Genomic DNA, 26,300 nt, shown 5'->3' on the forward strand with positions numbered 1-26,300 from the left:
TGGACTCTGAAATCAGATGGCCTTATACAAATGATTAGGCATAGGCTAAAACATTTTAGATCACCATCTGAATAAAAAAATGATATTTATAAGAATATACATGCCATATAACTTAAATAGTGAGTATATTACTTATAAATATATATGTGTATGCATATTCTTAGAGAAGTATAAATAATGTAATACTTACATTGTATGTATACATTATTGGATAATTTATAGATCTCCAAGTCTATGTACCTCTTCTATCAACTCTTGGACTCCAGTTTGAAAAACATTGACTTAAAGTGTTGCAGTGAAAATGTATCGTCTTTTTAGTCCTCCCCTGTTATTTATGTGTATCTTGTTACATACTATAATAGAGTGAATTGTACACCTGTTGAAGAAATTATCAGCGGATCAAAACTTTTCTACATTACAAGATTTCAAATATATAGAAGGAATTAGAGCAAGCTATTTGTCTGCAAATCTGAAAAGATAATCAGTGATCCTATCCAACATTTAGCTGAGTAATACTGAATAACTCATTGAAAATCAGTCTGTTAAAATGAGATACTCTACTACACATAACTGTAACCATCTGGTGTGCCAAAACTCTCCTCTGCTTTCAAATAAGAAGGCACAATGATGATCAAATACAGATGATCCTTGAAAAACACGGATTTGAACTTCATGGAGGTTAAACCTCACATGTATTTTTTTCACGAATACATAAACTTATAGTATAGATAAATACATTATAATGTTGTAAATGTATTTTCTCTTCCTTGTGTTTTCTTAATAATGTTTTCTTTTCTCTACCTCACTTTATTGTAAGAATACAGTATATAATACATAAACATAGAAAATATGTGTTAATACACTTATTTTTGTTATTGCTGAGGCTCTGGTCTACAGTAGACTATTAGTAGTTAAGTGTTGTGGGTGTTAAAAGTCATACACATATGTTCAACTGCTACAGGGGTCGGCCACTCTAACCCCTGCATAATTAAAGGGTCAACTGTGGATTAAAAGGTAAATGATGGAATCTCTGGGATATATACATGTATATATAAATATTTACCATGCATTTTTCTAATTTTTTGTGTGTATTTAAAATGTTTATAATCAAAGAGTAGGAAGGAAGGAAGGAAGGAAGGAAGGAAGGAAGGAAGGAAGGGAGGGAGGGAGGGAGGGAGGAAAGAAAGAAGGAGATGAAAATGAAAAAAGAACCATAAGATTTTTCTTTAACTTTTCTGATGAAGTTATGCCGCAAGTATTTTTAACACGGGGCCATCCCTTTAATGGTGTTTTCTGTCTCTGTCTCTGTCTCTCTTTCTCCCCCCAAAAGCTCCATTCTGACTTAGATAAAGGAGAGGGCACTGTTAAATACACCCTCTCAGGAGACGGCGCGGGCACTGTTTTTACCATTGATGAAACTACAGGGGACATTCATGCAATAAGGAGCCTGGATAGAGAAGAGAAACCTTTCTACACACTTCGTGCTCAGGCTGTGGACATAGAAACCAGGAAGCCCCTGGAGCCTGAATCGGAATTCATCATCAAAGTACAGGACATTAATGATAATGAGCCAAAGTTCTTGGATGGACCTTACGTTGCTAGTGTCCCAGAAATGTCTCCTGTGGGTGAGTAGGCAAATTGAAATTTTGTCAGATGCTATGAGGCCTTTTCAACATTTATTTTTTGCAGTTTGGTGTAAACATCTTATTTGTAAGCCAGAAGATTATTCTTCCCCTGTAAAGGATGCAATTATTTTCATTGTTCCCATTTTTTTTTCTGGCTCCATCTAAATATATAAATAGATTCATAAACATGTAGGATATATAGCATTTACCCTATTTTCCAGTCTTGGCATTCACCTGAGTTCAAAGAATTCCTTGTAATTAAGTACTTAATTTGTACTAAATTTGTACTTAAGTACAAATTTAAGTACTTAATTTGTACTAAAATTCATTATCATTGCAATTCCAGATGCCTAGACAGGTACCTACCGTACCTACTAAATAGCAGATAGTAATTCATGGTTCACAGTAAATCATCCAAAGCATGTGTTCTATATTTGTCTGGAGTGGTCCAGAAAGGAGCGTGCTATAGATGGAGATTCCAGAAGGATGATATTGTTTTGTTTTGACTACAAGTAACCCATAGTAGTTACATCATCAAACCAGGAAGCAAGTATTATCGTGAACTCATTAGAATAAATTTACAATTCAGCTACCGTGTATATAAATTCATGGTATTAATTTATAGAATATAAATTCACATTTCAATATCAAGCTAAATTCAGAAGTTCTAAGATAGTGTATTTTTGAGGTCAATGAGTTAAGGATTATGGTTTTAATGACGATTTTAAATAACTTTTATTCCTCAGTCACCACTGCCAATCCTTTATTCTATTTCAAAGTAACTTCTTCTCGTGTCTAGCACATTAGTAAGATAAAGCTACCCACCGCTCCCAGGCTACAACTTGAAACTCTTGTGGGGAGCCATTGCTAAGTTTCCTGTCTGACATTCCTCAGAAGGCTTCCGCTGGCCCTACAACCATCCCATTTTAAATATTAGTGTACAACCACAGGGCTGCAAATCTGTTATTCAGTTTTTGTACATTTTTGAGCTGTTGCTTTTATATCGTGCTGATTGCTAGAGATTTAGAAGTACAATCGAGAAGTAGATTTTATTAGAAAGTGTCCCTGAAAATTGGGATATTACTGGGAAAGAAAAAAAATGAAGGTACTATTTTGAGCAAAAGTGAGGTTTTTAAGAAGACAATGTTTTTTTTTTTGTTCCTAAGTGGTTTAACCCAGGGCTTACTTCGTGTGAATTTGACATATTTATAAGAATTTATGACTCTCAGTGACTATTATAGAAACAACATCCCTTTTTAAAAAAATTTTTAATGTTTATTTATTTTTTGATGGAGGGAGGGGCAGAGAGAGAAAGGGAGACATAGAAATCAAAAGCAGGCAGCACAGAGCCCTACATGGGGCTCGAACCCACAAACTGTGAGATCATGACCTGAGCCAAAGTTGCTGATTGAGCCACCCAGGTGCCCCTATAGAAACAACATCCTTAAAGCAAACATACACATCCCTCTACATTATTATAAAATTATGTCTTATTAGATAGATAATTAGTTCTTTTGTTGTGCCAATTTGGATAAAGGGAAGGACTGCAGAGTCTGAACTTTATATAAAGAAGTTCACACCTGGAACCTGAAGAGAGAAATAAATCTGGAAAATCAGGGTAGGTAAGTGAAAAAACAAAGTGGTCCCAGCTTTTCCACTATTGGGGTGAGACACAATTTGCTGTACTGCCTTGAGGTATCAGAAAGATCTAGGGAAGAATGGGTTTTTAAAAATGGTTTGCCGTATGACATTACTGAAGTTTCTCATTGTTTATTCAAGAAATTCCAGTAAATTCTTAAACTGAATTTCAACACACCCTCCCTGTTTTCATTTTTTTTAAACAATGATAAAGGAGTATTTCTTTTGAAGGTGACACCACACTGAATGCTATGGGTTCACCCAGGTATTATTGGACTACATTTACATAATATGCTGTTTTCAAAGATTTACTAAGAAGTTTAAACAACACTTATGAATTAAATATTAGAAATTAATTATCTACCACGTACTGCTTTTGCCATTCCCCACAATCCTGTCTATACACATAACAAAACAACTTAAGAGACCCAGTTGGGCTTGTGGCATTTGCTGTTTCTGCTTTTATATGACCAACCCAAAGCTAAGGAGAAATTTCCGCGCATCCATCCAGATGTCACATCTATGTTCCTAGATCTCTGGAGCTCATTCCGCAAGCACACCCTTCTTACCACATGGAAATGGTCACTGTTGTAAATCACTTGTGATAACTCTTCGTTCTATTTTCTTTAACCGCCTCCCTTCTGGCAAATTCCTGCTTCTGCGTCATTTTCCTTGGGATATCAAAATTATTTTTGTTCAACACCAAATGGAGCTCACCATGATTTGTTAGACAGAATAACTATTGTCACAGCAAATCTTGCTGTCAGTTTTACAAATCTGTGTTTGAATATTCTCTAGGAAATAATTGTCCTTTCCCGATAACAGGCAACGTTGTTATTACAGTGTTGGAGAAGAATCAACCAATTTAAAAATAGATACAGCAAAATAGCTTATTTTGTAATACAAATGATCAAGAAATATTGGCACATCAAAACAATTTATTATACAAATGTCATTAGCAATCATAGATTGTGCATCAGAAAATATGATGAACAATTAAACATGGAATGGAAATGAACTCAAGTGAAAATTACAGACTGTAACTATGCAAAGGGGAGTGGTGGTGAGGGAGGTGAGCAGAGATTTCAGAGCAAAATTAATATTTAAGACTTATCAGACTAGAGAATATATTTGGTTCCTGAAAGTTGAAGAAAATTCTAGTGAATGTATTAATTGCTTAAGAGAAAGGTCACTTTGTTACCATCTTGTGCTCCATCCAGTATGCCACGGAAGTCATATTCGCAGATAAAGTGCTTTTACTCTGACCCAAGGAAATTACTTAATGATCCAGATATTCCCCAACTCAGACTTTATCCTTGGAGACAGATTTGGATGTTATGAATGTGGTCTTAATTCTTTAAGATCACTAGAGTAACAATGAATTACAGTAACGTTCTTCTGTAATACCAGTGGTCATGCATGGGTATGGTATGCAGTTTAAGTAACTTTTCCTAGAGAGCTGACAGGTGTAACATCTTTAAACCCTTATTCATACTTGTATCATCATCCTCTGCCTGAGCTAAGCCAAGCCATCTTGAGGCAGCTGATTGAGTTATTCATAACTTGGTCTCTATGACACGTTTGATAAATGCCAATTATGAATCATAATTTATGCAGTACGATCAGCCATTTCCTGAGCAGTAGTCAGCAGCCAGGTGATCCAACTCAAGATTTGTATTTCCTGTTTTAGTATGTAACCATTACAGGAATTTGTGCAGTATTGTTTACTATTCGATCTTCATTTTTATATAAAAAATTAACTCCAATATCAGAAAGTAAGTATGACTCTCGGACTTTTCAGAAACAAAGTTGATTGCAATCAGTTATACCCTTTGCTGGATTCTAAAATGTCTTTGGGACTTACATTTAGCTTTCAATCTTGGATGAGCTGGTTAAGACTTTGGAATGATTGTTTTATTCATTTTATTTTATTTTTTATTTTATTTTATTTTATTTTTTATTTTATACCTAAGAATAGGGGACCCTGCTTAAAACAAAATCTAAGGAATAGTATTTCTTATTCAGTGACTTAAAAGAAAAAAAAAAGTAGTATAAATATAACCAAAACAAGGTACATCTAAAGAGAATTACACTGCTGGCTTAATTTAAAAATTAACATGTACTCTTTTTTTTCCCTATGAACTTTATTTTGTTTTACATGAATTTTGGAGATATGTACTATGATGGAATTTTTGGTGGAGGTTTTTGAAGGCTTTTAAACAGAATATTTTGTACATGGCCATACTTAAACAGTCCAACACCGAGAAGGAAATAATGAAAAAGGGGCCTATCCCTAATATTAATTTATTATACCATTATTATAATTTAGAAACATATAAATTTCCATAGTTTCTTTTATCAAGAAATGATAAAGCAAATATATTATTTTACCATATGAGTCATCCATGGCCACAGAGAACAGTCCTAAGTAGGAGTAAACTATCATTAGTCTCTGTGCCCAATAAGCAGAATTTTTGTCAGAAAGTTGGAGACAGAATGTTAGCTATTTTCTATGAATAAAGATATTCTCCATGTATAACCAAAATGTGATTATTAAAATCAGGCAATTAACATTAATGCATTATTGCAATGTGATCTTTAGGCCCCATTCAAGCTTCCTAAGTTGTTTCAATATCTTACATAACAAAACTTTCTCTTTTTTTTTTTTTAAGTTTATTTGTTTTGAGAGCGAAAGAGAGAGGGAAAGCAGGACAGAGTGTGTCTAAGTGGGGGAGGGGCAGAGAGAATGAGGGAGAAAGAGAATCCCAAGCAAGTTTCATACTGCCAGAGTGGAGCCGGACATGTGGCTCAAACTCACAAACCATGAGATCATGACCTGCCTGAGCAGAAATCAAGTGTCAGAAACTTTACCAACTGAGACACCCAGGTTCCCCAAATAACAAAACTTTCAAGATGAAAATCCCATATTGTATTCCAATGCCATATCTCTTTAGTTTCCTTCAATCTGGAGCAATTCCTTACTCTTTCTTGATTTAGGGACATGTTTGAGGATTTCTGGCCGGTTATTATTTAGAATGTGCTTCATATTGGGTTTGCCTAATGTTTCCTCATGTACAAATTCAGGATATGCTTCTTTGTTAGGTACATCACAGACATGATGCTGTATTCTTGTTGCATCCCGTCAGATAGAAAAGGGTTTTGATTTGTCTCATTACTAATAATGTTAATTTTTATTATTTGATTAATGTTGTGTATTAGCTATGCAGTGTGATCAGCCAACATAAACATTAGCCGGAAACTTATCAGTATGGAACAACAAACACTTATTATCTCACAGAAGCATGGATATCCAGAAGTGACTTGGGTGGGTACCTTCAGCTCAAGGTCTCCCTTGAGGTTGTAACCAAGCTGTTGGCTGGGGCCACGGATGGATCTAATGGCTTAATTGGGAGGAGGTAATCGCCACTTACTCATGTGGCGATTGGTGGACTTTAGGCTCTTGCTAGGTAGACCTTTCTCCAGGGCTATCTCACAACACAGCAACTGCCTGGCCTCAGGAAGAGCTATCTGAGAGAGCTAGAGAGAAGGACATCTCTGATCAAAGCCACGGTCTATATTTATAACTAATATTTAAAGTGATATGCTATCATTTCTGCCATATTCCAATTGTTAGAAGTAAGTCCAATGCACATTCTGGAAATGGGATTACCCAAGAGAATGAATACAAAGAAACTGGGATCATTGAAGGCCCTCTTACAGAATGCCTACCACAGTTTACCCTCTGGACCCCACTGATTCATGTTGTTGTATTATGCAGTATATACTCAGCCCTTTTTAGGACCCCAAAATCTTTTCCCCCCATTGCATGAGCTCAAAATCCAGAAACTCATCATAGAATCAAGTGCAAGCATAAATGAGGTTCCTTACATCCATTTCTCCTTGATCTGAAGACTTGTGATGCTAGAGAAACCAGTTATTTAGCCCCATCCCCACACCTAACACACAATGGTGAGATAAACATGAAAATATTTCTATAGACATTTCTGTTTCAAAAAAAAGAAAATGGGGTGCCTGGGTGGCTCAGTCGGTTAAGCATCCAACTCTGGATTTCAGCTCAGGTCATGATTTCATGGTCTTGAGATAGACCCCCTTCAGGCTGAGTGTGGACCCTGCTGGGATTCTCTCTCCCCCCACCCCCCTCTGCCCCTTCCCTGCGCTCTCTCTTTCTCTCAAAATAAATAAATAAAAAAATTTTAAAAAGAAGGAAAATGAACAAAATAAAGGTGTTACTGGCCCATCAAATTCCTGAAGTCTAGCTGGTAAATAGTAAAAGCTCTTTGATTAGGTTCAAGGCCCGACAATATCTGTCCGTGGCTCTCACTTATACCACCTGAGCTCTTGGCTCTACCTTCTGAGCTGGCCTTCCTTTCTCGTGAAATGTAGCCAGATTTGCAAATACGCAGCTCTCTTGGCTGGCTTCCTGCCAATAGAATTCAAAGGGTTCAAAGGCTTAATCTTATTGTGCAGTCTCTGACTCTTTTTCTTCAGTTCACACTTTTGATGTATCTACATGCAGAACTCTATTTTGTCAGTAGTATGGGTATCCCATGAATCTTTTGGGGGCTCACTGAATGAGACAAAAAGTCTCTTCAAGAAAAATTCTCTCTACCTTGGACCCTACTGAGGTGCCTGAGTGACAGTCTTTACGTGAATTAGAATCCTTATTGTTAGCTAGAAAGGATCTTCGAGTCATACTTACCCATTAATCTCTAAGGAGGGGAGATTTGTCTGACTAGACAGCAAGCCAATGGACCATCCTTGATCTATCTAAGATCTTAACAAAAAGTTTTACAGTCACTCCATGGCTTTCCTATGTGCCCTGGATTTGATTTTTGCTTAGAGACCATTTCTTAATTTTAGCATCATTTGCCATCTGAGAAGACTAGTAACCTTCAAAACCAGCAAGACCTGCATCCCTTTTGTTTAAAAGTCGCTGGGTCCATTTCTGTTGTTACATAAATGCAGGGAACAGTTTTGCTGCAAAAGTTTTCTGTCTTAGCTGCTATGCAGTGACCCTCTAGTTTCCCATATAATATTCTCATTTTCCTGCAAGCCTCACATGCAGCACCTCCCAAGTCCAACATTCAATAGAGGGTGTGTTTGAGGCATTTTATACCGACCTCCTCCTCAAAGCCCACTGCCTAACTGTAAACAATTACCCCATTTTAAGTGTTTGTTATAACACATCCCACTACCATGTACAAAATTGCTATTATCTACTACTGTATAACAAATTACCCCTGGATTTAGAGGCTTGAGACTGAAAGTATGTATCATCTCTTGGTTTATCTGGGTCATGAATTTGGGTTCAGCTTAGCTGGATGTCTCTGCATCAAAGTGTCTTGTGGATTTAGGGTCAAAGTGGCGGCAAGGAATATGGTTTTTCTGAAGATTCACCTGAATAGGGGATGTACTTCCAAGCCCAGTCACGTGGCTGTTGTCTTAGAATTGGTATCCTGTCCCTTCTGCTATATTTTATTTTATTTTATTTTTTTTAGGATCTGCTTGATAAAAGCCCATTTTACTCTCCAGGGAAAGGAATTAGCCAGAGGTGTGAATGTTGGAGGCAGGCATAACTGAGGTCCATCTTAGAGGCTATCTACGTTAGACGATGATTCTACTGTAATGTCACTCTTTATCTTTTTGTAATTATTACGTATCTTGTTGAGAGATATTTTGAAACAAGAAAGATAACCTTGTCCTCATCGCACTTTCAAATGATCCATCTATTAGTTTATGTCAGTGTGGTCTCGAGGTCTTTCTTACTGTGTTAAATTCATTCCCATGTATCAGCACCATTATTGATTCTAATATTGCAATGTTAAAATATAATGCACTGAACTGTAAAGTAAAAGCGAAGACACTTTAAGCTGATATTTGTGTCTTTTCAACATTACCTCTTAATTATTTGAATATTCCCTTCCTTTCTGGCCCAAAAATATATGTGGGACTTGTCCTCAATTTTCCTTCCTCAGCTCTGGGAAGAGTGACTTCTCCAAGAAGCTTTCCCCCCATGCTCATAGAAAGTAATATTTAGAAGCCCAAATCTGGTTGTCATGTGTGTTCTTTGCTATTAGAAAAATCATTGCTCCCAGGCCCTCTAAGTGGGTACAGCTAAAGAATATATCTATATGCATATATGTACAAAATATTTATTTCTGTATCATTCGAAATATATTGAGAACCTTGATTTTATACCAATACTTCTTATTCTAATCTAACACCATGATTTATTTCATTTTTTTAACCCTCTAATAACTTACAGCTCTCTTTTGCAAGAGTGAGAAATCTGGCTGTTGTTATCCTTAATACACGTATTTTGTTCTTTGATCAAGCCCCCTGTAGGCCACGAATCTCTCATTGCCACTCAGCCTCCCAACACCTTGCCGATTCTCCAGTGACTCCACTTTGACTTTGAAAATCTGCACTGGCTGTTTCCACTACCTTCTCTACCCCACCGTGGAGGTTTTGTGCATCTCACCAGGACTTCGAATTCCCATACCAGGCCATATTTCCCACATATGACATGCCTTCTTCATGCCAGCCGATCTCTGCGTGGACACCTTTCTCACTCTGCTCGAGTTTCAATACCTTGTTCAGGTCTATTGTAGCTTTTGTCCAATTCTTCCACCCCGATATCCCTGCCAGTACAAAAACCTCTCTCTGCTCACCCTAGCTAGCCTTAAGACTGAATTATTCTAGAAGATAAGCAAAGAGCAAGGGCTCCCTTTGATTCTTAAAGAAACTTAACATGTTTCTAGAAGTGATTATCTCTGGGTTGTATTTCCCATACTCATTAAACTGTGTTTAAATGAAGGGTCATTCATTTGATCTTAATTTCCTTTGTAATTTACTCAGCTGAGTCCAAATTTTGCTATGAGAGGCCAAATATGACCTAGGAAGTAGTTGATAAGCCATGTTTGCAAAAATACTGTTTTTTAAATTCCTTTTCCACATTGGAAAATTTTTCTATTCTTATATTAAATAAAATATATGCATATATATTTTGGGGGGTGTCGCTCAGTCGTTAAGCATCTCATGGGTTCAAGTCATGATCTAATGTGGTTTGTGGATTCGAGCCTCGCTTTGGGCTCCGTGCTGATAGCTCAGAGCCTCGAGCCTCCTTCGGATTCTGTGTCTCCCGCTATCTCTGCCACTCCCAAGCACATGCTCTGTCTCTCTCTGTCTCTCAAAAATAAAGAAATGTTTAAAAAAAGGAAATATGTTGGGGCGCCTGGGTGGTGCAGTCGGTTAAGCGTCCGACTTCAGCCAGGTCACGATCTCGCGGTCCGTGAGTTCGAGCCCCGCGTCGGTCTCTGGGCTGATGGCTCAGAGCCTGGAGCCTGTTTCTGATTCTGTGTCTCCCTCTCTCTCTGCCCCTCCCCCGTTCATGCTCTGTCTCTCTCTGTCCCCCAAAAAATAAATAAACGTTGAAAAAAAATACTTAAAAAAAAAGGAAATATGTGTATATACATATATATTAAAATAAATATATATTTATTTATATATATTTCTGTATACATATATTAGAAGGCATGTCATATATATATATATATATATATATATATATATGCATATCTACAGAGAGACAGAGGACAAAACTCTGTTGTAACACATTCTATTGCAACATGTGGGTGTTAAACTTAAGAGTACAAATTCCTGCTCTACTCTTTCCGTGGTTGTGAGTGCTTGCTCAGGTTACTTGTCCTCATTGTGCTTTGGTTTCATTACCTGCAAATGAAGAATAAAAAGACCTAATTCCCAGAGTTACTGCAAGTAGTAAAAGAGAGAACTTACATGCAACATTCGCTACAACGCCTGGATAAACACAATCAATATATAGGGACGGATCCTGTTAATAATTTGATGATCATTCTCAGGAAACGAGCAGGAGAATGTGTAACGTGTAGCAGTCCTAGCTAATTATCCCTCCCCCTTTTTTTCAGGTAGTGCCCCCCTCTGACACATGCACTCAATATTTACTATCATTTTTGCTACAAGCTATATACCAGGTCTGTTTAAAAGCCTAATAGTTTTTCTATCCCGATTTACATTTTCTTAAGTGTAGAGTAGTCTTTTGTCTTAATCTGTGGAGACAAGATGTTGATTTGTAAGAAACACCAATTATCACATTACACTTGTGCTTTCCAATCTGCCGAGCTGCTGTAACACATTTGATGAAATTGAGCAAGGCCTGGCAATCCCTCTGGTGTCAGCAGCGAAGTGTCCACAGGGCACAGCATGGCAGAACTATTTTCAGGGCCATAGGATGTTACGACTGTGTGTTCAGGGAGCATTTTATTCCTCCGTTTGATTCCTATGTTTTTATTAGCGGTACAATTGCAAAGGTAATGCTATTGACAGTTTTTGTGTGGCCTTGAGAGAAGTGTATGAATTGTTTTAGTAGCAGCCCAGTGACTCCCTAAACATAAACCATGCTGCATTGATAGTTGCTGTAGCAGCCACTGATCAGCAATAAATGTTAAAAATTAACAAGAAGTTCCTTTTTTTCCTAACCACCAAATGACTCTAAGCATTAAATATATGTTAGCAGGAGTTGCTTCTTGGCCACTGAGTGGTTCAAAACATTAAACATATTTTTAAAGTATTACTCTTTCCCCAGCCTCCAAATGGTTGTAAACATTAAATATGTTTTATAAAAACTGCTTTGCCAGCTACTGGCAGGATAGCTATGAACATCATTTTTCTTTAAAGTTGCCTTCCAGCTGCAGGACTGTTTTTTTTGTTTCTTTCTTTTCTTATTTGCTCTATTCTATTTATTTTTTTTCTACACAAAAGGAGGCAAGAGGGAATCTTGGCCCAATTGTCTCTTGCTTTATGATAAGTGATCACGGGAGCACGGTGACACCTATATAAAACCATGCCGGCATTAGGAGTTCTCGGAGGTTCAATTGCTTGGACTGGGTATTCCACATAGGTATCAGCTACATTTTCCAAACTGATTTTTGTGTCTGCTTTCCATTGTGGTCTGAAGATGGGTATAAACTCAACGTAGCATTAAGGAAAATAAATTCAAGCAACCAGACATGGATGGATTCTGCGCATTGATCAAGGTGAAAATATTCCATCAAGAGAACAGGCTCAAAGACAGGCAAAATGGCAGGACCAGGAAGTTAATGAGATCTTTAACCCAAACATGATGAAGGACTTGAAATCTATGTCCGCAAATAACTCAATGTGACAACTGCAAGCAATTCACACAGTGAAGCTCATGTCACTCTATGAAAGTCTATGCAGGAATTAGCCAGGAAATTGGTTTATTTTAACCACATTCGCAATGAAAATCAAGTGTGGCACCTGAGTCAATTAGAAACCTGAATCCGCTCTGCCAATCACCGGCACAGTAATTCATCATCAAGCCAGATAATTACCCAGGAAAGGTCTTATTTCTACAGGATCCAAGTGTTTACCAAGTCATATAAAATTGTATTTTGCCAAATGTTCTATTCTAGGTATGTGTGCAACAGATTTAAATGTTTAGGGATTACCCATTATGTACCAGGCACTTTTAGGTACAGGGGTTAGAACAATGAGGAAAACAGACAAAACTCCTGCCCTCAGAAAGTGTCTTTCCGACGATCCAGTGAAAGGGCAGCAAACTATGTTCTGTGGGCTAGTCTGGCACATCAGCTGTTTTAGTGGAATGCAGTCACACTTCATTTACATATTGTCGGTGCCATTTCACACCACAGTGACAGTGCTGGCAAAAAAAAAACATATGACCTGCAAAGACTAAAATATTTACTTTCTGGTTCCTTACAACAAGTTTGTTGAGCCATGAGATAGTGGATGGTGTATCAGAGGGAGTTAAGGTTAAAATTTTAAATAAATGTATGAGAAAGAAGAGCGTTTACATTAGAAAATGGCTCCTCAAGGGGCGCCTGGGTGGCTCAGTCGGTTGAGCATCCGACTTCTTCGGCTTAGGTCATGATCTCGAAGTCTGTGAGTTCTAGCCCCACGTCGGGCTCTGTACTGACAGCTCAGAGCCTGGAGCCTGCTTCGGATTCCGTGTTTCCCTCTCTCTCTCTGCCCCTCCCCCGCTCATGCTCTGTTTCTCTCCTGTCAAAAATAAATAAAATAATTTTTTTTCAACGTTTTTGTTTTTAATTTTTATTTTTGGGACAGAGAGAGACAGAGCATGAGTTGGGGAGGGGCAGAGAGAGAGGGAGACACAGAATCGGAAACAGGCTCCAGGCTCTGAGCCATCAGCCCAGAGCCCGACGCGGGGCTCGAACTCACGGACCGCGAGATCGTGACCTGGCTGAAGTCGGACGCTTAACCGACTGCGCCACCCAGGCGCCCCAAAAATAAATAAAATATTAAAAAAAAAGAAAATGCCTCCTCAAAGAGAAATAAAAATGAAAGAAAGAAAGAAAGAAAGGAAGAAAGAAAGAAAGAAAGAAAGAAAGAAAGAAAGAAAGAAAGAAAGAAATGGCAGGACCATAGGCAAAATGAAGAGTAGAAGAAAGTCCCATTTAGTTTGTGCTAAAAGAAATGGTTGACTTGATTCTAGTCACTTAGGCACTGTCTCCAAATATTAAAAGGTTCACAATACAGTATTTTTTTTATTTCCCTGCAGAAGTAATTCTTCTCTCCATTATGTAACCATATATATGTATATTTTTTTTAATTAAAAGAAAAATTTTAAAATGAAACTAAGAAGGTCGAAGAGAATAACCTCTAGATTGGGTTGAACCATTCCTTCTTTATATGATTTCTCAGGTTTTGTTAAGTTCTTTGCCTCACTGAAATTTACTGGAAGCAAATGTAAACACAACATCCAGTATTTTTTTTTTAATTTTTTTTTCAACGTTTATTTATTTTTGGGACAGAGAGAGCCAGAGCATGAACGGGGGAGGGGCAGAGAGAGAGGGAGACACAGAATCGGAAACAGGCTCCAGGCTCTGAGCCATCAGCCCAGAGCCCGATGCGGGGCTCGAACTCACGGACCGCGAGATCGTGACCTGGCTGAAGTCGGACGCTTAACCGACTGCGCCACCCAGGCGCCCCAACAACATCCAGTATTAACAGCTGTTACCCAATAAGTGTTACAGGAGACTTTCTCAGAAAGTAAGGTCCCAGTGAGTTCATCAAGGTTGGCACTATTTTCAGTCCTGACCAAGAAACTGAAACTTGTAGAAAAAAAAAAAAATTTGTGGCTACAATTTTACAAATAATTAGCAAAAATGAATATGAAAATATGGTACAATTTGTTTAATTGGCAACAGTACTAGAAGAAGAAACATGTCACTTGAATTGTCGTCTGTGTTAATTTTGCCTCTGAGAAAAACATTGTAATGGGATAATTTCATGAAATGCTTTGATGGCAAGAAAGTGCCAAAATATGATTAGCTACTGCACAATTCAAATTAGACAAGAAAGCAATTGGTGGCAGCCTGAATATGGAGAGTTTTGTTTCATGCCTTTTTCTTCTCTTTTTCCGTGTGTTTAATCAAGGACATTTTGTTTGACAGTGAAATGATTTATACTGAAAACATTGTTATCACAAGAATTTAGTAGAAACTTCACTATAAAAGGAGAAAACACACTTCCATTTTCTCAGATCTCTTAAAAAAATATAATTGCCATCTGAAAGAATGTGTCATCTTCATAGAAGTAATACTTTTTATAACTGGTATTAAGTCCCTATTTAGCTAAAGGCCGAATGAGAAGCAACTCACCCATACGATTATGTTTATATTTCTACTGTCAAATATATTCAGTTAGTATTTAAACTGGGTTATCTTTCATTATTTTTTTATTTCTACTCAGTTATTCAGAATGGATATTCTAGAATTTTAAAAGGTCGTTTAAATTTTGCTACCTATATTTCATATCCCCGGTTCTTTTAAAAAATAATCCGGTATATACCTAAACTAATAAAGGGAATTATGCATTCATTTTCTAGCAGATCTTAGCTTTGTACCAAAGGTTGCTTAAATACAATGTATAGAGATTCTCTTTTGTATTTTTTAAAATAGGATTTATGTGTCACCTGAACCATAACAGATCCTTATGGCATATCACCAAGAACGCTGTCCTCCTATGTTAATTCCTCATAACAGAAGCAGGTTTAGAGATTTTAAATGTGAGACAGCTATTAAATAGTTTTGAATGTTTTCTTATGATAATAAGATTTTTTTATTTGTTAAATAGCAGGAGAAAGGACTTTTCAAGATTATTTTTTCCGTGCATACATTTACTTCTCAAGAGGATGGCTTATGGAAAGTATCTTAAAAAGGACTAGTACAACTGAAAAAAAGGAAGTTGAAAGGGTGTTCACTGAACACTGGAAAGAAATAATTGTCTTAATTGCAGAAAGGCAGAATATTATAGTGAAAACAAAATAGGCTTTGGAGTACCAAAGGTCTGGATTCAAGCTTTGCTAAAGTACGGGGGAATATTTAGATAAGTGTTTCCTTTTGGTAAAGCTCAGATGGGGAGCACTGTTTTTATAAGGATGGAAAGAGATACCATTTGTAAACAAAAAAACAACCAAACAAAACCAAAAAACCAAACCTGAGAAGGGTTTCAATAAATACTAGTCACTGACTCCTCCTTTCCTTCAGCAGCTTTTTCTATGGGGTTTCCGATTTGGAGCAGATAAGAGCCTTTGATCACTTTTCTCTCTTCATCTTTGTAATTGTTCTTAGCAAATCACATAAGGATGTTTCCAAAAACATCTCCTTTCAGTATTTATATATTTTAAAAACCACTCATCCAAAAATATATGAATAGTGACGCAGAACATAGGAAATAACATACAATTTGTATAAAATATCAGGAAATACCGTGCATAAATATGTCTACTGGATGTTAAAAGCAATGTCTTTTGGTTCAAATTCATGAAAATAGACTGAACAAACACATTTATTTCTTCTTTGTTCCAAAATACCACTGAAATAACAGAATGCAATGCTTATAAAATATAACTATAGGAAGCATAGAAATGTTCTACTAGCAGACCAAAGAGGAAGGAATTTTTGAAGAATAAAGGTTATGTCAGAGGGACTTCTGGTTTGGGCCACAATAGAATTGTTGGTCTTAGGCTTGGATTTTCACTATAAACATGATAAAACTAAACAATATATACGACGCAACAGTTTTTACGTATGTGACAAAAAATATAAACTTGTCAACCTTGAGAGAAGGGAAAGCCATGAAATAAGCCTAGATTTAGCTGAATTCTGATTGGGGCACTTTTGCTACCATAACACTACGTGGAGTCTAAGAATAATAAGCCAAGACATAGAGATTACAGCCTGGAGTTGCTCAAGTGACTGCAATTTGAGACCTGCTGAAGTGGTTGGAATTAGTGTAGGGAAGTAAGGAGAAGCTCAAAGAAACACTGCAAAAGCCAGAGTGAGGTTTTAGCCTGGGTTTTCACCAAGGGCTGATCTGTGCTGAAACAGAATCAGTGTCTGGGGGGCTGCAGGGCTGAGATACCAATGGTAACACAAGGCAGGGAGAAGTTGAAGTTACTGACTAGTCACAGGGAAGATTTCATTGAACATCTCAGACACTTACACGAGACACCAGAAAGGCTATGCATTTTTAGGAGCACAATCATGTGTCCTTCAATAAAGGCTGTGCCCTATGTGTTTTAAAAAATATTTTAATGTTTATTTATTTTTAAGAGGTGGGGGCAGAGAGAGAGAGGGAGACACAGAATCTGAAAGCAGTCAGCACAAACACCAAATCTGAGTTGTCAGCACAGAGCCTGACACGGGGCTGGAACTCCTGCACTACAAGATCATGACTTGAGCCGAAGTTGGGTGCTTAACCAGCTGAGCCACCCAGATGCCCCTACCCTATGTCTAAGAACAAAAATGAAATAGACTTTTCTTCAAAAAGAGTTAAACTAGGACTGACAAATTCAAAAATATTTGCCAGTAGTTTAACTGCCCTCAAAGGATTATCTTAAGTCTTTTTGTAAGAAGATAATATACAGATTTTCTACAGTGGTTTATTTAAAACTTTCAGCATGAAATAAAAACAAATATAATTTATTCAAAGAAGCAGAAAAATGTGATCAATAATCCAATAAAAAAGTCAATAATATTAGACATCATGATGACTCAGGTGTTAAAATGTATAGATAGATATCTATTATAAATATATTTTGAGACCGATGGAAAAGATGGTTATGATGATAGAATAGCAAATAGTAAATTATGAAAATAGACATTCTGGAAATAACAAGTGCAATAATATATGAATTAATAATAATATGAATAATAATATTAATTAATAATTCATAGGCAGGGCTTAATATCAAATTGCAGCTACTAGGAAAACTACAAATAACATTGAATTCAGAGTCTGTGAAATTACACACTCTGAAATTAAAGGGAAAAATTGTTGAGATAAATAAGAAACTAACATGGATAATATCAAACCATTAAACATATGTACAATTGGAGTCCATGAAAGATGAGAGATAGAATGGGGACAAAGCAATATATTTGAATAAATAATTACCAATGCTTACAATTTTTGACTAAAAATTTCGATGTAAACATCCAAGAACCTCAAACAGCAATATACACAAAAAGGCTAAAATAAACTAAAAATTAATCAAAAATATCCATTTAGCCTATGGTAAAACTGGAAAGGAAAGAAAAAGGAGTAACAACAACTGGAAATAAATAAATAAATAAATAAATAAATAAATAAATAAATAAATGCCTCAAACAGACAGTAAACAAATAATCACATGGTAGACTTAAACACATTCACATTGGTGATTAAATGTAAATGTAGTAAATGCTTGGATCAGATTACTAAGGCAACTGTAGCCACGTACCACAAACTCAGTAGCTTAAAAAACAAAGTTATTGTCTCACATTTCTCAAGGCTAGAAGTCTAAAATCAAGGTTTCGGTTTCTTTGGCAGGCCGAGGCACAATCTGTTCTAGACTTCTCTCCTTCCTTGGCTTATAGATGGCTAACTTCATGCTCACATGTTAGCCGCTTAACTGATTCAACCACCCAGGTGCCCCCAAAGTTTTCCTTTTTATAAGTACACCCATCATATTAGACAGGGATCCTAATGACCTCATTTTAACTCGATTACCTCTGTAAAGATCTTTCCTCCAAATAAGGCCATATCCTAAAGTAATGAGGGTTAGAATCCCTACATATTCTTTTAGGAGTAAATAATTCAATGCATAACGCACTAAAATTAAGAGGCAGTAATCTGCAGGCTATATAAGAAAGATTAAACTATGTGCTGTCTACTATGAATGCACTTTAGATATAGAGATAAAAATAGGTTAAAAATGAAATGAAGAAAGATATACTATGAAAACAATAAGCATAATAAAGCTGATGTGGCTTTTTAACACCAGACAAAATATTCAAAACAAGATGAATTATCAGAATTAAAATGAGATATACAAAGTGCAAATTCCTCATGAATGTACATACACCTAGTTACAGAGCTTCAGAATGCATGGAGTAAAAACTGACAGAACTAAATGGAGACATAGGAAAACATTTACTTATAATCAGAGATTTTAACCCTAAAATTTCAATAATATATACAAATGGAAGGTTTCACTAGTATCATTCAATGCAGTCTATTTTCATTTATAGAACATTGCACACAAACCTGTGACAACATTTTAATCAAATTTACATGGAATATTTATGAAGGACTATGTATTCTAGTCCCTAAAACTGTATAAATCTTCTGAGATGAAGCAATGATGTCTACATTGTTTGGGATATTGGTTAAATGAATGCATACATTTGTGAAAAGTCAAGAAAATGAACACTTAAGTTTGATGCATTTTACTGTATCTAAATTCTAATAAATAACAAGTACATAGGTAGGTAGGTAGACAGACAGATAAGTGAATAAAAAAATAAGAAAGTCAATCAATCAATCAACCAATCAGTAAATATTATATAAAAATACTATGTAAAAAAGTTAATCCCTGTAAAGGTGAGTAATCGATATCCTTTACTGGCAAAAATGAAGACTTTATGCAAATGTTACTTTTTGTTTAGACCCCAAAATAACCCCCAAATCAGAAGTAGAAGTAATGGAATTTTGTTCATACTGTAAAAGTTGGTCAGGAAATTTATTACAGATGATCTTGCCTCCTATTCATGGGAAATGTTTGTCTTAAGCCTTTGCTTTTAGAAGAAAGCACTCAGTTTAGCGATCTAAATTATGAGTTGCAAAATAGGTGCTTCCAAGCATTAGAGATCAGTAAGAACACGATGCTGAACATGGTGGCAAGTATGAAGGACGGAGATGCCCCCACTTTAAGAAGACTTGTATACCGAGCACTGAAAGGAAAGCTCACACCTATAAACGTAGTTGTTTCTCTGTAATTATTTTAAGTGCTTTCTAAATTTTTTTATCAGTAAAATACTTATCATCATCTAATATTGTTCAATACTCAGTCTCTGTGGGTTTATTTGGCTTTCTATTGGTTCTGTTGGTTCTAGCTTATTATGCCTTGTATCGTATTCTATGAGAATAGTGTAAGATTAGATTGAAATTATCATTACAATGCATTTGAAGTTGAAATTGCTTCTACCTGGTCACTGCACGAGTGGCTCTACCTTATGCAGTGTTCAAGTCTTTAGATTGGCTGGGTCACACAAACTCAGGCTGTGAGATCCAGGATTGGACTGGTTGACATCTGGGTCATTTTACTCTGAGAGTGTAGGCTTTGGTGATATTAAGCTCTTGGAAGACAACTCTTCTAGATTTCTAACATACGTTAGATTTGGGCTTTTGTTTCTTTCTCATTCACTGTGAGATTTTCAAATAAATATTTATATTTGTAGAAATTTGCTGCTGGAAACATAATATCCATATCTGTTTGGATTCCTCTTTTCTCTCCTAATTTGGCCCCATAATTTACTAAAATCATATAAACTCTCAAGGTTTTTAAAAAGTGTTTTAAAATGTATTGTGACAAGTAATTTTGGTTATTTTCATGGGAGTTATAGTCCAAATAACATTCCTGCATTCCTGGAGAGTGAAATCTTTGCTTGTTTGTATATGCAGTACATTTTATATTTTGGACCATTTGTCATTTTTCTGATTAATTTTATTTTAGAGCTCATTTTTGCAACCCTATTTTATGTGAAAAGAGATTGGTGTTTCATTAAGACAACACTATCTCCACTAATTTCCACCCGAATGACCATAGGCAAGTGAGTTGATATTAGCAAGCAACTATTTTCTCATTGTAAAATGGACATACATAACCGGGCTCTCTGTATGGATTAAAGAAATTAATGTGTAAACATCTAACATAATACCTGAAAATAATAAAAACAGAATAATTAACTCCTCAGCCATCCTATCTGCCACTAAAGTTCTTGGATATGAATATCACAAGGAAACACATTACATAACCACCTACCCAATAACGTGGATTGCATTGTCTTCTGGGACAAGTACTTCTTCCAAACAAATCAGACCACGTCACTCATATAACTTCCTTCTGTATTTTATAAATTCCTGATATTATCCTGTTTGCATTGAATACAAGGTAAACTCTTTGCTCACAATCATAACCAAATAGTACCTAGAGAATAAAAGCTTCTAAGACAGGCCAAGAGTCAATTCAATTAATAGTTTATCTCTCCCTCTTTCAGAAATGCATCGTTTCTTACTCCAGTAGTAAAATCTCTTGTTTTACGACAATAAAGCAAATGTTCTGACAGTTATAAGCAGCATACAGAGTTCCAGAATGTAGTCTCACATCTGAATTTTAGCTTATGGACATTATCATTATTATATTTTGCAGATCATTTAATTTACTAATAAAGTTACACTAACTCGGTACTGCGAAGCCATGTATTTTCCCACCCAGTGTGGTAAAGCAGAATGGACTGGCAATTAGTGGTTCTCATTTCTGAATAATGATTCAACATTAATTTAGATATACAACACAACACACACACACTACTCAGGGGAGGGAAGATGGGGAAACGAAGGACACATGTTCAGACACACAGAAGAAATAGGTAACATCTACTTTTGACTTCAAGAACAGGAGGGAGAGGAGTCTCAATAATCTAAGCAAATATTCTAAGTGTTCTTGATTAGCTAACCTGTGTAGTTAAGTAGGTATTTTGTTGCCAATCAATATGCCAGAATCAAAATTACAGCAATAAAAATAATTATTATCATCAGGTTATAAAAAATAATATTTGTGTGCTCAACAGCATTATCTACATATTCTGGTTAAAAAATATGCTGCTGAAAGAAGGAAAGGGGTTGAGCTTATTTTCACCTCTTAGAAATATATATATATTTTTTTCATCTATGTCGACCTATGGGATGAGTGCTATACCATTCCAATGTTATCAATTAATTTGTGATTGGTGTCTATTTGCTTGTAATTTTTTCCCATGGCTCTAGTCTGATAAATGCCATATTATGACTTTTACAAACTCTCTGAGAGTTTCAGTAATGCCTAATTTTTAGTCTTAAATTTAAAAAATATAATGTGAATCTGTTCGTGCATACATCAAGCCATGTATGTTCATACATATTCCAAACCATAAGAGGGTTAATAGAAATTTTTAAATATTATGTATAATTTTAAATTACATATATACACAGTGTTTAAAAACATAGACTCTGTCCCGTCCCTACCCTTATATATATGTATAAACATACATGTAATAACAAATAAAACAAACACTAAATAATATATATCTCTTTAAAAGCGTTATTATGCTCTAACAGAATAGCTATGAATTGAAGCATCTTTGCCACCACTGTCCCACCACAGAGCCATATTTCTACAAACCTTTCTCCACTTTCACATCACACAGCCAAAATTATGAATCGGAAAACTCAGCCACTCCTTATTTATCTTTTCCTTCATTATCTTTTCCTGCCAGTTCATCCTAAACGAAGATAAACCAGTCCACTCCCAAAGGTTTTCACACTTTCACTGAGGTAGACTGGGGTTCATGTTGAATATCTTTCCCTGCTAAAGTCTGCCATCTGTTTCTGGGCTTAAGCAGTTGGTCTGCTCCCACTATTTGAGGGAAAGGTTCTTCCTTTTCTTCTGCAATGGAGCTGAAGCACCTTCATTTACATGATTAACATAATGCAAGGAAGTGCTTTCTTTCATTATCAAAGACAGCTGCTTCAAAGAGATTTTCTTTTAGTATAGAATAATAACTGGCATGTTTTTCTGTGTATTTTTGTTTTGCATATAAATATAAATTTATTTCAGTTTCCTCAAGTAAGGTAGAATTGGAAAGGGAAGTTATGAAGTCTTTTCAGAAGGAAGCTAGTAGACAATGTTTATAAACATTAACACTGTTAAAAAATAATTGTGGCTATGTCAAAACTAATGATACTTCTTTTATCATATTGAAAACCATGTTATTTTTGTGAATGACAATGCATTCTAAAATATTTAGAAACAAAATTTTACTTTTTAATTAAAAAAAATTATGTTGCTGATTTGATATTTGCATAGCCTTGCCTGGATGTTTAAAATCAATATTTGCCTGATATTGTCTTTATCTTTTTACTGTCAGCCAACCTAGGTTGCATTTGAATTTTCGTTACATGTAGATAGCATATTGTTGGCTCTTTTTGTTTTTGTTTGTTTCTTATCTACTCTGTCAACCTGTATCTTTTAGTTGGTTTATTTAGACCATTTACATTTAACTTTAACTTAACTATTGATATGTTGTGGCATAAGTCTGCCATTTGTTATTTGCTTTTTAAGTTTACTAAGTTTCTCATTCCCCTGTTTCTCTTTTTTTGCCTTCCTATGGGGTATATAAACACTTTAGGATACCACCTTTATTTTAGTGTTTTTGTAAGTATATAATTTGCTTAGTTTTCTTAGTGGCTCTAGTTAACACAATATACATGTGTAAATTATCACAGTTTATTATTATTAATGTTTCACCATTTTGCATGAAGCATAGGAAGCTTATTACCATGTAAGTCCTTTCACCCTTTCTACTTCTAAAATATAATCATCTTAAATATTTCCTCAACATTCATTGAGGACCTCATCAGATAGTATAGTCATTTTCATTTCAACTATTGTATATGATTTCATAAATTCATAAAAAAGTATACATATTTATTCCTGTATTTGCCCATTTAGAAAGATTTTTTTTTAAGTTCCAAGTCTTTGTTTTTCATCATTCCTTTTCTTTGTAGAGAACGTTCATTAGACATTCTTTAAGAGTAGAACAGCTTCTTTCAGCTTTTTTTTTCTTTCATTTTGCAATTTCTCTCTTTCCCTTTTATATCTGAAAGATGTGAATATTGGATCTAGAATTCATAGTCCATAGTTCTCTGTGGTACTTCAAAAATCTTGTCCACTGCCTCCCACCTTTATGGTTTCAGATGAGAAATCTGCTATCACTTAAATTATTGTTCTCCTCTAAGAAATGTGCCATTTTTCTTTGTCTACTTTCAACATTTCAATTTGTTCTTCACTTTCAGAAGTTTAATTATTGGGGCATCTGGGTGGCTCTGCCAGTTAAACATCCGACTTTGACTCAAGTCGTTAATATCATGGCTCTTGGGTTCAAGCCCCATGTTGGGCTCAAGCCCCATGTTTGGCTCAATGCTGACAACTCAGAGCCTGGAGCCTACTTCGGATTCTGTCTCTTTCTCTCTCTCTCTCTCTCTCTCTCTCTCTCTGCCCCTCCCCTGCTTACACTGTCTCTCTGTCTCTCAAAAATAAATAGATAAACATTTTAAAAAGTTAAAAAAAATAAATTTAATTATTATCAGTCTTGTCATGAATTCTTCAGATTTATCCTATTCAGGTTTATTCACTTTCTTGAATGTTTATTCTTATGTCTTCTGCCAAATTTGGAAAGTTTTCAGTCATTATTTTTTGAACGCCTCTTCAGTCCATACTATGTTTTCTTTTCTTCTGGGACTCTGATGATAGTGAATATAAGTTTTTTTGTTATTGTCCCATAGGTCCCTGAGATTCTGTTTTTTGTGAGTCAATTTTCTGTTTGTTGTTCAGGCCAGATAAGTTATATTTTTACATCTTCAAGTTCATTGGCTTTGTCCTTTATCTCCACTCTACTATTGTGCCTATCCACTGAGTGTATCATTTCTATTATTACATTTTTCAGTTCTATCACTTCCATTTTTTCTATAACTTCTAAATCACTATTGGAATTTTTATTTGTATTTGCTTGAAGAGAATGCAAAATTGTTCATTTAAATATTTTTCATGATGTCTGCTTGAAAATGCTTGTAAGATGATTTCAATCCCTGCATCATTTTGCTGTTGGTATCTGTTGATTGTCTTTTCTCATTTAAGTTATGAAATTCTTAGTTCCTATTTCCAATTTGGGGCTCAACATCAGGACCACAAGATCAAGAGTTGCATGCTCTATCAACTGAGCCAGCCAGGCCCCTTCTATTTAATCTTTTTTTTAAAGCATTTAAAGAATATTTCTGTTGATGCATGACATGAAGGCTGGGAAGGCGTGTGTGTTCAGCTTCCTGTTGGGCCCTATTAATATCACTCTACCAGAAGGGGGTGCTGACTCATATTGCTCTATTGCAGATTGTGAGGTGGAAGTTCAGCCACCCCCTCTACCACCAGCAACTTCCTGGTGAAAGCAGGGCAGTGACTCATGCATCTTTGTTGCCTTTAACTGGGTATATATACTCAGTTCCCTAATTCAGTCCACTGCCATAAGGGAGGGCAAGTGGGAGCTGAATCACACTTGTTGCTTCCAAGGAGAAGAGAGGGTGCTCAGGCTATGCCAAAACTGGGTCTGATAGTTGGAGAGCCTATTGAAAGTTCTTGCTTTTCACACTACCCAAATTCATGCCTCAAATAATGCATGCCAGCTTCTCACCATGGAATATGTGAGAGATAGTACTGCCTATTTGTTCACGATGTGAACTTTGGGGCAGGGCTTCAGTCCCAACTTCACATTTCAATATGAATAATGTATGCATATGAAAAATCTTCAAATGCAAAACTAGACACCCATCTGTGTCTCAATTTTCTTGTCTTTAAAATGGGAGAACTGAGGGGCGTCTGGGTGGCTCAGTGGATTGATAAGGGTCACACTTGGCCTTAGATCTCACAGTTCGTGAGTTCGAACACCACCTCGGGCTCTGTGCTGACAGCTTGGAGCCTGGAGCCTGCTTCAGATTCCGTGTCTCCTCTCTCTCTGCCTCTCCACTGCTCACGCTCTGCCTCTCTCTTTCAAAAATAAATAAACATTAAAATAACGAAAAATTTAAAATGAGAGAACTGAGAGCTCATAGTGAGGTTCTGACAAAACAGGAACAGAATGTCAAGCAAAGCATTTAGAACAAATGTGCAAGTTGTTAAATTTCTTTAGAGCTTAGCTTTAGTTACATGGAGGGTATCCAGTTTTACTCAAGACAGTACTATTTTCATTGTCGTCTTAACATAATTATTAATAGCACCCTTGTTAACTCTCAAAAGTATCCCAGTTTCTCAGTTTAGACAATAAATTATATAATTCCTCTACTTATAGTTTGTTCTTTATTACATAACAATCATCGATTCACTCAGTCCCTCAAAATTCTTGAACTCTCTTTATGTCATCGGTATTCTTTATTCTGCTGAGCACAGTATAAAACATTCTATTCAAGGGCTATTTCAAACAGTGAATTAGAGCTGAAATATGCAGTTCAATTTCCTAGTGATATAAACCACGGAGGTCTTTTGCCACAGTAGAAAGAGCAGTAAACTGGCAGTCAGGAAAAATACATAAATGTGTTGAAAATAATGTAGCATTTTTTTTTTCTAATCTCAACTACCGATGTAATTAAAGCCCTCTGTGGCTCAGTTTCTTCTTTGTAAGAGGATAAGTTGGACTAGATAACTTTCTTTTGTTTTTTTTTATTTTTATTTTTGAAATTTCTTGAGAGAGAGAAAAAGCATGCAAGTTGAGGAGAGGGGCAGAGGGAGAGAGAATCTTAAGCAGGCTCTACGCTCAGAGTGGAGCCTGATGTGGCACTCAGTCT

The 26,300-nt window shown here is 36.0% G+C and overlaps 1 protein-coding gene across 4 annotated transcripts in view; it reads left to right on the forward strand.

The window, feature by feature from the left end:
* The window catches only part of CDH12 (cadherin 12), a 1,056,103-nt gene that overhangs the window by 853,187 nt on the left and 176,616 nt on the right, over positions 1–26,300 (forward strand). For all 4 annotated transcript variants that reach the window (XM_045441358.1, XM_045441360.1, XM_045441352.1 and 1 more), the window contains one exon: positions 1,331–1,625. In XM_045441358.1, coding sequence (XP_045297314.1) covers positions 1,331–1,625 — 295 coding nt within the window. The remainder of the gene's footprint in view (positions 1–1,330; positions 1,626–26,300) is intronic.

This window comes from Leopardus geoffroyi, chromosome A1 (genome assembly GCF_018350155.1).
Source record: "Leopardus geoffroyi isolate Oge1 chromosome A1, O.geoffroyi_Oge1_pat1.0, whole genome shotgun sequence".
Classification (NCBI taxonomy): Eukaryota; Metazoa; Chordata; class Mammalia; order Carnivora; family Felidae; genus Leopardus; species Leopardus geoffroyi.